Source organism: Neophocaena asiaeorientalis, unplaced genomic scaffold (genome assembly GCF_003031525.2).
Source record: "Neophocaena asiaeorientalis asiaeorientalis breed wild unplaced genomic scaffold, Neophocaena_asiaeorientalis_V1.1 scaffold148, whole genome shotgun sequence".
In the NCBI taxonomy this organism is placed as follows: domain Eukaryota; kingdom Metazoa; phylum Chordata; class Mammalia; order Artiodactyla; family Phocoenidae; genus Neophocaena; species Neophocaena asiaeorientalis.
In genome coordinates, this window is record NW_020174050.1 from 7,533,353 (window position 1) to 7,549,749 (window position 16,397).

General features: G+C 35.8%; 1 protein-coding gene across 1 annotated transcript in view; it reads right to left on the bottom strand.

Annotated features, from left to right (window-relative positions):
• Positions 1-8,286: 8,286 nt before the first annotated feature.
• ANTXR2 (ANTXR cell adhesion molecule 2) overlaps positions 8,287-16,397 on the bottom strand; it is a 153,362-nt gene continuing 145,251 nt past the window's right edge. Inside the window, exon 17 of the mRNA XM_024754074.1 lies at positions 8,287-10,202. Coding sequence (XP_024609842.1) covers positions 10,164-10,202 — 39 coding nt within the window. The 3' untranslated portion in view covers positions 8,287-10,163. The remainder of the gene's footprint in view (positions 10,203-16,397) is intronic.

Genomic DNA, 16,397 nt, shown 5'->3' on the forward strand with positions numbered 1-16,397 from the left:
TGTTGGCATGTACATTTCCCATTTGATCAAGTATTCTTCAATATATCATATGTACCAGAATTTATTTTACCAATACCCCATTATTTTTATTTAGTCAGGTTCCAATATTTTATTTTTATTGGTAATTCTATAGTATTCAATCATATGGCTATATATTTGTTCATACCTCTGACTGATTTTTTTTTTTAGGAAACATAAAACAAACCTATTTGAGTCTAGAGAGTGCTCATGTTAAGGATTTTATGTCAGATATCAAAATTGCCTTCTTGAAGAGTTATTTATTCTCAATTTCAGTAGAGCTATATATGATACTGGAAACTTATGCATAGGTATGTGCATATATATATACATATATATGTGTGTGTGTGTGTGTGTGTGTGTGTGTGTGTGTGTATTTATTTATATATATGGTGCCAATTGGTGATTGACTCAATATCCTCCAGCAGTGTCCTTTAGACTTGCAATGTGAAAATTGAAAGCTATAATTTAGAGCTAGGAATTTGTATGGTAGGTGTGGCCAGTTGACTATAGACGAAGAATCTGAGAATGTTGAGCTCTTCAAAATTTTTAGAAAAGATGGGACTTCCCTGGTGGTTCAGTGGGTAAGACTCCACGCTCTCAATGCAGGGGGCCCAGGTTCGATCATTTGTGGGAGAACTAGATCCCACATGCATGCCACAACTAAGAAGCCCTCATGCCATAACTAAGAGTCCGCATGCTGCAGCTAAAGATCCTGCATGCCCCAACTAAACATGCTGCAACTAAAGTCCCACATGTCACAATTAAGACCCAGCACAGCCAAAGTAAATAAATATTCAAAATTGTTAGAAAAGAGATCTCAGTTGGGATGAGGAAAAACAGAATTTTTCCACATGGATTTCAATAAATTGGATTTATCTGAAATTAAAACTAACAGAAATTTTTAAATGGCATTATGAGAATTAGTGTAATTTTTAATTTAGTTCCATTCTCAAAGCATGTGATATGAATTTAAACTGTTACTCGAAATAAAATTATTTTAAGAAGATATTTTCACAGGCCTAATTCTTAAATTCATTCTCCACATTACTGAGGGAGGCAGAATAATGCTCTCCTCACCCACAGATATCTGGGACCTGTGAATATGGTGCCTTACTTGTCAAAAAAATTTTGCAGATATTATTTAAGGTTTAGGACCTTGAAATGAGATTATTTTGGATTACCTAGGTGGCCCAGTCTAATCACTCATTGAAAGTGGAAGAGAGGGGCTTCCCTGGTGGCGCAGTGGTTATGAATCCGCCTGCAAATTCAGGGGACACGGGTTTGATCCCTGGTCTGGGAACATCCCACATGCCGCGGAGCAACTAAGCCCCTGTGCCACAACTACTGATCCCGCGTGCCACAACTAGTGAAACCCATGCACCTAGAGCTCGTGCTTCGCAGCAAGAGAAGCCACCACAATGAGAAGCCCGCGCACTGAAACAAGGAGTAGCCCCCAGCCCTCCGCAACTAGAGAAAACCCGTGCGCAGCAACGAAGCCCCAACGCAGACAAAAATAAATAAATAATTTTTTTTTTTAAAAAAGTGGAAGAGAAAGGCAAAAAGTAGGTTAAGAGATGCAAAATGAGAAAAATCTGACTTGCCATTGCTAGCTTTGAAGATGGAGGAAAGGAGCCACAAGCCAAGGATGGGCGCCGGTAGTAACTGGGAATGCCAGTCAGCTGACAGCCAGCAATAAACAGACACTTCAGTCCTATAACCTCAAAGAAACAGATTCTCTAGCCTCCATAAAGAATGCAGTCAGACCTCTGACTCCCCAAAACATTAAGAGAATAAATTTGTGTTGCTTTAAGACAAGAGAGTTATGATAATTTGTTACAGCAGCAATAGAAAACTATTAAAATTGGAGATAAGAAGCTTCCTGAAAGGTGAGGATCATGTCTCTGCCTTTTTCACTGCTGTGAATAAGTGGCCAACAAAGTGCCTGGTGTGTAGCCAGTAATCAGTAAATATCTATACATTAATTAATTAAGCCGCATACCTTGTTCTCATATATTTTGGCATTACTCAGTAGGGGAAATTGTCTCACTAGATTTTAGGAGAGGAATAAAGTATACCGATTAAATTCTGACTTCTAACTAGCTTAAAAAATGCAAACAAAACCTTAGGAAAAAAGTAATTTCTTATGTAACTAGCTAAATATAACTGTATGAATGGGGAGTTCGGACCCTTCCAATGTAATGCTTGATCTCATTTTATCTGATTAGGCAAATTATGGAACAACAGCATGAAATGCATTACTATACTAATGTAGCCTCCAAAATGGGAATCTCATTGTAACTGTGGCCTTGAGGCCTTTTAATGTTGAACCTGAATGAACAAGTTGAAGTAGTTCAAAAGAATGCTCACGCACACACACCCAAATATGTTAATTATACTTTTTTGCAGAGGAAAGCTTAAAGCTTATGCTACAATCAGAAAAAAAGAAGGAAATGGCACATCCGGCAATTTGTAAAAATGACGAAAGTAGCCAAACCGCTTGAATATTGCAGCAAGTCCAAAAATGCTTAATTGTGTGATTTAGGAGATGGATGGTGGTGATGGTAGCACAACACTATGAGTGTATTTAACACCAGTGAATAATACACTTAAAAATGCTTAAGGTGGTAAATTTTATCTTACGTGTATTTTACCACAATAAAAAAGTTGAAAATAGCCGTGGAGCCGAGTACCTGTTACCAGTCCCACAGGAGGACTCTAAACACTTCTTTTGGCCCATTGCATTTTGGTATTGGAGATGCCAAGGAAAATACAATGCAGTCAAGCACTGGGTGGAACAACTCTTAGAGAAGAGGGAGAGAAAGATCAGCCTCAACTGGGGTGTCAGTCCCCCATGACTAGTGGGTGTCTCCCTGAAGTATCCTCTTTGGGGTAAGGCAATACAGGCAGCCAGGAGACTCACCTGCAGGTTTTTCCTCAAGTTCTAAGCAGTCTGCCTTCTCCTTTCCACTTTGCGGAGACTTCCTATGTTTTTTGCCATTTGTTAGGTACAGGGATTTTTAGTTGTAATAAGGAGGACATGGGAGAAATGGGATTACTCAGTCTTGGAGGAGCTAGAAGTCCGAATAATCATTTTTTAACTCATTAACAAATAATCACTGAGGGCCTATTATGTGCCAGAAACTCTGCCATTTTATGTTCTACTTATGTTGCTAAGTGATTAGGACTGAAGGAGAAAGGAAGGATGAAGGAGAAAGGAAGGAAGGAAGGAAGGAAGGAAGGAGGGGAGGGAGGGAGGGAGGGAGGAAACACTACTCGTCCTCCCAGTCTCAGCAAAAACTTCACTGCTTTCCCTAATGATTCAGCCTAGGTTAGTCCCTTCCCATTACAAGCTCTTATAGCACTTTGTGTTTCTCCTTTACGCGACTCCTGGTCTCGCATCTTCTTGTTCAGGCTCTGGCTCCACTTGCCAGTAAGATTGCTGAGACCAACTTGTCCTTCCTGCTGCAGTATCCTATTGCCCAGTACAGAGAATGGCACAAGGTAGGCAACTGCCAATCTTCATTAATTAAGCTAATGAATGTGCAATTTCCTTTCTCTGGCTTTGTTCTTACCATTGTTTTTCATCCCTGGTACAACTGCTGCAGGAGTTCTGACTTTCTTGGTCGGTTCTTGGCTCCTTTCTCTTGGCAACAGAACGAACTCTCTAAGCTTAGGCATGGTTTGCACTCATCTGGCAAGGGTTTGGGAGGGGGGAGTCTTTACATTTCGGACTACTGAGCACGACTAACTTCCTCCACCCCCAGGACTCCACCCCAGACATGTCATTTCTGCCGTTCTCCAGGGGCTTTCAGAAAATCTGCGTGCTGGGTGTGGTTGAAGGTTTGCCGGGCCCGCCTTTACCCTAAACAGCACCGTTCTTCTTCACCTGCTTTGTGTAGGTCAGTGGGTAAAATGGGGAGGAAACACAGATGTCAAAATAGAATAAACACCTGGAACAGTTTCATCATCACAAAGTAGAAAAGCAAAATATAAACCTAGTCGTTCAGTTGTCCACTGTTAAGGGTCACTTTATCCTTGGAAATTAAAACTAAGACTGAATTAATTATCCTTTCACTATCTTGGGTTTTCTTTCCTTTCTTGTTCAGCATTAACTGCCTCTGAAATTATGTTAAAGCAATGATCTCTATCATAATGTCCTTCAGCTGGCCCTGAAAACAATTTCCTACAGAAACCTCCTTTTTTTTTCCTAGGAAACATCTCAATCTTAACCTCATCATTTTTGTTATTTTGTTTTTTGTTTACACTTAGAGGATATTACATTTTTATGTGGCTTAACTTATCTGTGATTAGACTAAAGTAGTGTTTTGCAACAAATAGAATGATTTAAAAGTATTCTGTTCCCTCAAGAAGGCCATTAAACATACACGGGAAATAGTGTGGCAGCAAAATGAGATACTCTCGGTGGTACAGAGTTTATCTGGGGTTGCCCATATGAAACAGGCCTCATTTAGCATTAAATCTCATTTTATGTGATCAGGGTTTATTTTCCAATGGGCCACTCAGGATTCATGCTGTAAGACTTTTTTTTTACTGAGCATCCTGAGAAGGCTATCTTTTCTGTCTTCCATCCATTCCCTTACACCTCAGTTTCACACTTAAATTTGCCTAGGTTTTGGCCAAATTAGAGCTGAATATATAGCATGCAGCCAGTATGTTTATTAAATAAAAACAATGAATAACACGTGTTGAAGTACTTTGGAAAATTATAAAATGATATATAAGTGCAAGTTATTAATATTTTCAGGTAATTTGCCTGGTTATAAACGCTGAGAAATCATTTTCAGATGTCATATTGTGTCACATGAATAATCAAGGATATCTTTAGGATTGTGAAGCACATAAAAGTTCATATTGAGTCACTTTTAGCATTTTTCCCTAGAAAGGATTGTGTGTGTGTGTGCATGTATGGACATAGATACATAAAGTAACAAAAAATATGAGCGACATGAACACAATTCCTAGTTAATGTATTGAATTTCATAATTTTTCCTAAAATCTCAAGACCTATTGGTACATGATGTTGTATTTGAGGGGAAATCTAGCTAGAGAATCTGATCCCTTTTATTTCTAACATTTTAGAGTTTATCAGTTTTATTGATGTCTTGTTCAAGGTTATTACTTGAACAATATTTGAAGTAGATGTTAGTTTTATTGATGTTAAAATCACTCTCCTTTCTTTCAAAATATTTTTTTATTCTGTGAAAAAAACAGTGAACAGATGAGGAAAGCTTGCTCTTTAAGATCTATATACTATTCCCTCGAATCCATTCATCAGTTTTGGAACGACCAATCTTCAATATCTCTGCAAATTTTCAGAGGCTTAGTTTTTATATTAATTTGAGGGATCACCTTGCTCTTTTTGAATTCAGCCAACTTCCTTAAGTAATAGAAAATGTGAGTTAGCAGACAACTGAAATTGTGAGATGAAAGGGTGTACATTGTAGGAATGCAATGCCATTTAAAATGGAATAGCAGCATCTCCATTCTTAAAGACACAGAACTTCCTCTGTCATTTTCTAAATTGATGCTCTTACCTCCTATAATGTTGCTCAGCCCTCCTCTCTCTGGTCTTTTTTCTCCATTTTATTTCCCTTCAATTTCGGGTGGGTGGGGTGAGTGGAGAATCCCTCCAATATTTGTTTTATGCAGAGAAATTCAGTTTTGTCCAGCCTCTATGGGAAAACTCAGATCTGAGATTCACTTCCCTGGAGGAACTCAGCTGAAGCTTTGAATGTATGACTTGCAAGACCCTTCCTGGTCGAGTTACATTCTTAGACAAAGGCTGTCATGCTCTGTAGTTCACTACAAAGAGTAGGAGTGGAAAGGCAGTTTATTTTTCCAGTTACTCAAGTACCTAAGCAAATAGAGTACAAGCTACTTTTAATTTCCTGGTGTTTCTTTTAATAATCAAGCTAGCTGTGGCTAGGTCTAGGTCTAGTCCCTCCATCATCTGATTCTTCAGCCAAGAGAATTGGTAGCACGTTACTCTGAGTCAATCTCCATGTCTCTCTCAATCTCTCCATGTCTCTCTCTTTCTCTTTCTCACACTCTCTCTCACACACACACACTTTACCTTAATATAGTTCCTGCAAAGCAATCTGAACAAGCACATTTTAATATAAATTTGCATGGTGTACTTATCAGCATTTTCTTTTGGCAGAAGAGCCCAAAACTAAAGTGCATAAAAGATCCAGCACAGGGATTGCTACATTATGAGAAAGAAAACAAGTTTTTCTTTCTTTTATCAAATTGACTGAATTAGATACAACTAAGTGTAGAAATATACCCAAATTGAAGTGTTCTCAGAAATAAGCCATAGAAATTCACTAAGTGAAATATTAATTTAACTCTGAGACTAGAGTACATGGCTGCACCCACTTCATCACCTGCAGATAGACAACATTCTTCAGCCTCACCTGCTTGTTTCTTCCCTTAAACATACAACAGATGTACCAGAGTTATTTTCTGCTTCTAGAATATGTATTTCCTTTCATATTAAAATAATGTATATATTTCTCTCCTGTGCACATATACCCACCGAAATTTTTCAGTAGCAATAAAATACTAATGAACTTCCTAAAGTGTGATACTGTACAAAATCTAGTAACCACAAGGCTTTGTGATAGAAGAGGAAGTTACAATGTTTACAATATTCATAAATGTTACCCGTTTATATTTTGCCCTCTTAAGATTGAAAAACAATATATGTAAGCAGATCAATCAAAAAAATATTTTAGACACCTTCTTGGCCATAATATAGGCTGTTTTAATTTTAAAAATAACTTAATAAATTGCCTCTGAGCAGTAAACAATGGTCAGTGATATTTATATAATAAAGTTAAGTTCACAGAGATACCCAGATCTTGTATCCAGTAAGAATTTATTAGAAAAACAAATACTGAATAATTTATGATTTAAAGTGGTTAGAATAAAATTCAGGAAAAATATAAGCAAATCATTTTTTTTCTAACAATTTAAAATGTAGGAGGTTTAAACCTTATATATTTTTGCCAAAAGAGTAATTATCCATGGATGACAGATGCTGCTCCCTACTTAATGGAGGGTCTCAAATTTTACTCTGCATCTCATTGGGAAGGAAATATAAAAATTTAAAATAGAATTAACTTGGGGAAAGGCATCAGTGCTGCAACTCTTAGCACCAAATGTTTTTTCTTGGAGCACCAAATGCTTTAAGGAAAACATTCCAAGTATCAAAGTTTTCAGATAGATAAATATTTATGGATCAAATCCATAAAGAACAGACATTGTTATGAAATATATATAGATGCCTTCAAAACTTTCTTTCCAGGCAGAGTAGACACATAAGTTAGGAGTCATTTCCCACTTAATTGTTTCTGCAACCTTATGCAACACAAATGGATTATGGATAAAGGCTTAACTAATTTACTCACAGAAAGTAGATCTTGACTGACATTATGTCCAAAAAATTAAACAGGAACTGTTTCTCTACATAAAATATAAAATGTTACTAAACTTACAGAAATGGCTTTATTTTAACCTTTCATTTTCCTGGTTGAAAGGTGTAGGGGTGTTCAATTTAGTCCTTTGGTGAGAATACAGTACTCTTTAAAGCAAATTCTTCTCAATTTGCTAGTTAGCATAATCAGAGAAAATCATAACCTAGATCTTGTTCATATATTTAAGTGCAATAAAATTCCATCTGTCTTTGAACTTTATGAATGATACTTTTTTAGTCTCTACACAGACCATTGCCTGTCCCTCTTCACTGAGAGTTCTTCATAGTGGTGTTAGAACTGGAAATCCATTTTCATTACAATCTACTGAAAGCTATTTTGCCATTTAAGGGCAAAGGTCTACTTACACTGCTTATGTACAAAATAAAAGTATCATACAATCGCCATGATACTAGACAAATTCAAAGGAACTACCAAAGAAGCAGTCTTAGCTTCTGTAGTACCCTTGAGGCTCTTAAATTTGGGGTGTGCACTGGTTAGAAATGAAGTGCCAATTTAAGAAAATCGCAGTAGGCCCTGCCCCAGATGCAAATGTAGAACAATGGTCTACAAGAACTCAATGGGTATATATCTGGTTTCCAAGTCACACTTGCAAACATGGATAATTAGTACCAACACTACCATTTGTGAACATGATGGACATTTTGGAACTGGATACAATTCTGTCCCTGAAACTAATCAAGACAATTAAATATTCAACCAAACAAGGCTTGAGTTCATGTGGGCTTAAAGAAAAATGGTAGCTGAGGCACGGGTAAAATTTTATTTATGAATATGTAGACACATGACTTTGGATCCAGCCAGCCAGTGACATAAATAAACTTGAGCAAAAGATTCAAGCTAGAGGATATATATGTATACATATATCTATGTATAAAAATTTGTGTGTGTGAGCAAGGCTTATTGGAGCAGTGCAACAAATCTGGACACCAACCATCAGAATCACTCCCATCCTTTGAAATTTCCATTAAGCGCTCAATGGGGGTAATTATACTGGGATGCTCCGAATCACTGTTTCCATCTTGTGCACTCACATGCCCGCCAAACATGAAATGTTCGCCTTCTCCCTTCCAATGTGATGGTTGTTGAACTTATTTTTAGTGTCATTTGATAAGCCTTTGTGCTCGCAGAGAGACATCCCACTGACCCAGCCACTGGTCATTGTCTATACCAGTTCACATCAAAGCAGGCGCGCTTTGTCAGGTTTCCAGTCGAATATCCATTTCGCATCTGAAGTACAGTATCGAAAGTGACTAGATCATTTGAGCTTTTTTCATCAGCTGCTGCCTTCTTCCTCCCCCACAGTGTTTCCACTCACGCTAACATAATTTGGCATCGTTGACGTGACACGGTGGTTTTTCTAAAAAAATTATAATACATACATTTTCGATGTTTTGTGGTGGTAGACCCTCCTGAAAATTTAATTTATAACTTGAGAGGAGGCCTTTTTTTTCTCTCTACTGAATCACAACCAAGGTAGAGTGTCCCTCAAAATCCAAGTAATGCGCATACAGTAATAGGTCATTCAATGTCAAAAGGCATAAAAAGGATGAGCAAAATCTTCACAGGCTGCTGCTTGCTGTTGCCTTTAATTATATTAATTAAATTTTGAAATTTTCATGCAAAGAGAATTGCTGGCTTGTGACGCTGAAGAGCCCTTGGAGACTTGGAGGAAGAAAATACCCTGAGCGGAAGCTTTGTGGTTACTGCTTCCTTTCAATTAAAAGCAAAACAAACTCCTAGGTATGTTTACAGATAATACTGCTTTATGTACTACGAAGCCCTAAACATAGAAAGAGGGGTAAATCTACCAATCCCAGGGACAAGTTCTCAAATCATGAGTCCATTAAGCTCCACTGAAGATCTCTAGTTAGAGGCCGTCTTCCTGTGGAATAATGCTCTATTAATTTTCTTCTTTTCCCAAGTGCATAATGAAAGAAAGGTGCCTTCAAAAACTAAAGGGCAAAATCTTGCTTGCTACTGATACCTTGAGGCATCCTGTCTACATTTTGTCATACGTGTGCACTTTTCAGTGTTAGAATGACAAGATTTTCCAGTCAGAAGCTTCCCGGAAGGCACATCGTGGTAGTGGACTTGGAAGGATTTTGTGATCTGACACAGCTATAAGGCAATAGACTCCTTTATTTGCTTAGCCTGGTGGGAGACTTCATACTCTGCCTTTGGCTAAGAATCTTGCCATGTAAACACACATGTGCCATGTTTCCATGTAAAAATGCTCCTTTCTCCATTAAAGATTCACCAGGGCCAATTGTTTTGTGCTCCCTATTTTGATATCATCTTCATGCTTTTGCTTCTTCCTCTTTTACACATTCAAAAAAACTTTCTTGTATAAACCACAGCATGTACATTAAAGTTCCTTTTTATTTTTAATGTCCTGAATCATGTGTTACCATTGAGTTTCATCAATTCCCATGTAGATGGCAGAACAAGAGTTTGAAAATGTTTGATGCAAGCAAAGCAGAAGGCAGAGAAAACATTTCCTGACTGAGAGGAATAAAGCTGCTCTTCCAAAAACTTCTGAAATGCACTTTGTTTTCTTTTGGTTGGAAATCTGCATCGTGAGGATGTACCATCTCCATACCTCTTGGTCTTCCTGCTTTCCTTTTACTGAGAGGGAACTCGAGAGAAGTTTATGCACCGGCCCTAGGAAAGAAACAAATCCTTATTGAAATACAGAGGTAATTATTTAAAAAAAGCATGAGAACACCTAGTTTTCCTACTATGATATAACAAACAATTACCCAAGGTAAGGTCAATGTTAGGATGAAACATGAAGTGGTAAGTTTTTTTCTTTGGGTCAAAGCATGATGGTTCATTCAGATCTTTTCCACAGCAAGTTCACCTACACGATGGTATGGTAAAATTAGAGTGAAAAAAACACTACGGAAAACAGAACTTTGTTATTGCTATTTAAAGAATAGCATTACTATCCGAGCAATAAAAATATCAAAGCCACAACCCTGTATGTTTCTACAATGTATTAAAATGGAAGTGTCCCATTTATACAATCTGGTGCTTTTAAAACTGATATAAAACTGGTGCTTCTAAAATGTATGCATGAGAAGTGTATTTAAGAAGTGGGAAGAGATTGAGGATAAGAAGTCAGGGAGAAAGGGAAGAGATGCCATCTCTTTGTGATTCCATTTTATAATAGGATTTTGCAAGAGATTTACTAGCAATCTTGTCCACTGTTGATCATTTCTCACAACTGCACACCACCATTATGTGGTCTCTATATATGGTGACTTTATTTGCATTCCACATTTCCAAAGAGAGTTTGCCATTCCCATTCCTTAGCAGTTCAATGAAGTGTGTGGAAACACATTGTTTCATATGTAATTATAAATAATCTAAGAATTAGTTGAAAATAAAGTTTCCAATTAGTAATAAAAGATCCCCTTCTTCCCTCTCCTTGGTGTGACATTGCTGATGTCTTGTACTATATAAATCATGTCTAGATTCCTTAATAAGCCAAAAGGTAGCATATTGCTTTCTAATTTAGGGTCCAGATCATCACCCTATTGAGATTTTCCTATTTCTCATAATATCGGCTCTCTAACTTCATATTTTAGAACTTCTCTTTATTTCCCTCTAAATGTGCACAATACATTTGTTTCAAATATCTGGTACATCCAGTGTACATGGTACATTCAAAAGGAACAACAAATATTGTTGGAGAAGAAAGCCTGGAATGTAAAAACAAGATTTTGGTCTATTTTCCTCTCAAAAGCGACTGTTCAACAAATTTGGAAATTTCAGAAATTAATGAAAAAACAGAAAAGCATAAAAGCAAACTAGTTTACATTTACTCTTGCCTAAAAGGCAAATATTCATCAAATTATCTGTCTTCTAATAATTTTGGAGGTAACATTATTACTATAATTGTCAAATTTATTACTTACTTTGTGCCTAATGTCTACAAATAATATCTGTGCAAAAGGAAGTGGGAGAAAAGCATGGAGAAGACTACCTTAGAATGAGCTAAAAATTCCTTGCTAATGCAATGGTCATAGGTCATGTACTCAGACTGTATTTGGAATACTGTATTACCTAGAAACTTCAAAGAAGATTTTTAGAATGAATATTAAGTGAAAAGATGCTCTTCTCCAGATTAGCTACGTTTGGCATCATGTGCCAAGGAAACATTAAAAAATGTCATTCTCATGATATATCCCTTTTCTAAAAATTTTTTTCAGAGGGCAGGAAAATGACATAATTAATAAATATTTGGGCAAATCAGTCCTTCTAAGCCATGACAGTGTGATAGTATAACTATACATACAATGAGAAATAGATTTTAACTATGAATATTAAAACAGTGATGAATATTAAAAATATTATCTCCTGGCAATTTTCCAGAATCAAACAAATATATGAGGAGTGACATTTTGACAACAAAGGTATGCATTAATGACATCTTTTCTTGTGTATTTATTATGGACCAAAAAAGTAAAAGTTTTTTCTCTTCTGCATAATTTTGAAAAGAAGTTACCATGAATTTCTACTTTTATTTGCATTTTATCACTAATTAACTAGATTTAGATATAAGGCTCTTTTTCGGACCATTTCTGTTCCACACACCAGATTAATCTGGTGACTCTGATTCATTTATTTTATGCAATTGGAGGGTTTAAAAAGTGAAATTCATAGTTCACCTGAATTCTCAAAATCACTTCAACACCTAAATTATTCCAGACCTAAATTATTTTCTATTTCATTTGGTGTAGTTTAATTAAAGATCTAGCAACTCAAATGAAGAAAGCCCTACTGATTTTGACCCTGAGGTCCTTACTTCAGCTCTTCCAAAGCTTGGGATTAAGTATTAATCATCAGCTGCCGCATGTCTGTTGATTCAAGTACCCAAAAACCCTGGTACATGCAATATACACCCCCGTGTTTTAGCACACACATTGACAAAAACAACCAAATATCTCCTCACCCCCAATCATGGACTCAGTGTTTTTCATTTTTATCAAGACCTGATAATGTTTTATTTTACAGGAATTTAGAAGTTGGTAACTTAGAGGAGTTCTATTCAAAAGTTACTTCCTCTGTTAAGCCTTTCCCAGCTCTCCCAGTCACAGGGTTCCTTCCCCCAAATTGCATCTCTACCACAGCCAAACTACATTACACCATAATTGCTGGCTTCAAGATCAAAAGGAAAAGTAACAGTGGTTAAATCTGAGAGCTCCAAAGCCTGAATATGTATCCCAGCTCTGTTATTTATTAACTGTGTGACCATGAAAAACGTCTGGTTTCTTCATCAATAAAATGGGGATTAAAAACTGGACCTATTCATGACTTCCCAGGTGGCACAGTGGTTAGGAATCTGCCTGCCACTTCAGGGGACATAGGTTGGAGCCCTGGTCCAGGAAGACCCCACATGCCGCAGGGCAACTCAGCCCAAGATGTAGTTGCACCACAACTACTGAGCCGGCTCTCTAGAGCCTGTGTGCCACAACTACTGAGCCCACGTGCCACAACTACTGAAGCCCGCATGCCTAGAGTCCATGCTCTACAGCAAAAGAAGCCACCGCAATGAGAAACCCGTGCACCACAACAAAGAGTAGCCCCTGCTTGCCACAACTAGAGAAAGCCCATGTGCAGCAATGAAAACCCAATGCAACCCAAAACAAACAAACAAATAAATAAATAAGAAATAAGTGACTAATAGCAATTTTAAAAAATTGGACCTATTCTTAGGACTGTTATAAAGATTAAGTCTGTTAATATAGATTTATAAAGCACTTAGAACAGTACCTGGCACATAGTAAACTTGCATTTAAAAAGCAAATAGTTACTATCCATCTTCCCTCTATGATGTCATTGCACAGTGTCTAACATAGAGCAGACTTGTTATAAATACTCACTTAGAAACAAGTGGATGGATGGATGATGTATAAAAGAATGAATACGTGATGACTAGACCTCTACTGGGGGAGGAGCCAGACTTTAAAAATGGGAAGATAGAAAAAGTATGAATTTGAGAGAGGAAAAAAGAGATTACAAAGGAGAAAAATACAACAGTGGAAAAGGAGAGAAGATAATATGGAGAAAATAGAAAAGAGTAGTTCTAAAGAGAAAAGATAGATAAAGAATAATCAAGAAAAAAAGAAACTATTGGCCAAAGGAAATTTTTATTTAGTATTCTATCAGGTACCTTATTCCCAGGGGATTATTTCATGCTAGCTGCTACCATCCACTTACCAGAATATTCTAAAATCAAGGCACCATACCTTGGTTGCAAGTGGCTGTGATTAGGAGTCTGTGGCCCTTTGAATACTGCTCAATACTATCTTACAAAACCCATCAGTATGATGCCAATTATGTTTAAGGTCAAGAATGTTAGGCTGCCATTGATATCATGGCAAGCAGTCTAGGCCAGAACACAGCAGAGCAATTTTTATTCACAGGAAATGGGATATGACAGGGTTTACAGGTCTGCCATATCCTCATGCTTACAATGCCTGTACAATAAAGGTATGTTATCAAGGTAACAAGTAAAGCAATGTAAAATAACTTGAGCATACAACTCATCATTGGCTGGTACAGAATGGAAAATATTAGTAGTAATAGTGTTTATTTTTCTGAGACTATTTCACTTTAATTACAAATAATACAAGCTCTGAACATTTTTAAAAAGTTAATTGAGTAGGTTAATGATAAACCATTCAATGCAACCTAAATATACAGAAATATACATACAGACATAATTTTAATACTTTATTCCCTATATAGAGGTTAATACTAGTATCAGGTAACAGGACTATATAGTCTCTAAAATAAACCACTAAACTTGTAATATGCTAAGACAAATGAACACAAGATTTCTGCTAGCAAGAGTTAAAACAAATGTGTAACATTATGTTTGCTTTATATTTTACAAAATAATTCAGAAAATTTGAATTCAGGTGGCATAAGTGTTTAGGGAATAATAAAGCATGTAATATAAAGCATAATTATTAATGTGGAGAAATAACATTAATTTTCTCTATATTTTCAAATTTTTAATTAAATATTTTTTAAAAGTAATTTTCTTGACTTAAAATCATGCTCTAATCATGCATCTAAATTATGGGTAAAATCAAAGTATACTGTTGTCGTGATGCTTTAGGTAATGCCCATATTATTTATTCAATTAGGCAATCACTTCAACGAACTTGAATTTGGTATCATGCCGCATAAGTCACTAGGGCATATATTTCAACAATAAGAACATATAGTCAATGTAAAATTGAATTAAATGAGTGTCCTTAGGACTGCATTAGTTTAAAAATGAACTATGTATGTATTCCATTCTTTTGCCTTGGGAATATAGAATTCCTTGGATGCAATGAAATAATTGTAAAATTTATGCATTTTGTATGACATAGAGATTAGGAGTAAAATTTCTTAAATATTAAAAAAAATAAAGTTAGGTAGAACAAATAGAATTTAAGTACTGACTTTAGATTATAGCCAAGTACATTTAAAGTACATTACTTTAAAAATTGTGATAATTCAGATAATGACTGACCAGGTTATAATTTACCTTCTTAACATATTAAACAACCAGGCAAATTAACTATAAACAAGATTACTATTGGCATATTTACTTACTTAAATAAGTTGTAGAATATTACAATTATTTATATATTAATAATTGACATCATTGTATTGTAATCTGGGTATGACATTTTATTTGCCTAATAAAAATTATGGTTTAAAAGGAATAAAACTGCCTCCCATTGAATGTAAACCATCTTATGCAACCTTATATTGAGCAACATTACCTAATTAGTGAGCTTCTGTGGCAAGAAAAGAACTCTCATGCATTGCTAGGGAAAATATAAATTGGCAAAAACTATATATAAGCAACATATGTAATAATAGTCTTTAAAAGCTTATATTCTTTGACTCAGTAATTTCATGTTGGGAATTCAGCAAAGTATCTGTAAAGTAAAGTAGCTAGACAAAGATTTCAAAATGTTTACCATGAGATTTTTATAATGTGAAAAATATAATCAGTACATTTATATTTATTTCTGTCTCACAATCAGAGAATAATTAAATTATGATTAATCTAATGGTTATGTAGCCATTAAAATAGAAATTAAAAAAAAAATTTAAAGATGTAGGGAAATAAGTGAAAAAATGCCAACTTGTATGTATACATAATTATAATTATGCAATGTATATCGAAAGAGTAAAAGACAAGACTAAGAGACTACACCAAACATGCTATGAGTAGTGGAATTGCATATTATTTCTTACATTCTACTTTATATCTTTTCTGTATATTTATATATTTGATAGCTTAAAAATAAGTTTCCAAAGACCTAATTCAATCAGCAAAAATGCAGCCTTTTCTAAACATCTATATTTATGTTTTTAAAAGTCATTACAGGAACCAATTGACTACTCTCAGGAATCACCACCATCTACCAACTATACCAAAGTTCTTCAGCATTCATTGTTCCCATAGGTAAACTCATTTACTTGTCTCTAGGTTGTCTTTTACAGTTAATATCCTGATGAACCCATGTGTATGCAGTTCTACTCAAGAGTGCGTGAGTATGGCAGAAGCCACTGATTAATAAATTTTATAATCCACAGTCAGCATTTTCATTTTTATGGTACACAATTCTAAGAGTTTTCATAAAATGCCTGTTCAGGCATTTGTCCAGGCTGCAATCAACAATCTTATTTTAAAAAGTGTATGTGTGTGTGCATGCATGCACGCATGTGTGTGTACATGTGCACACATGGCCTACCTCAAGCCCTGTGCATACTGGAGTTGACTATATTTAAATAAAAATATAAGGTAAATCTTTAATTTTCATAAAACATCAAACTTTC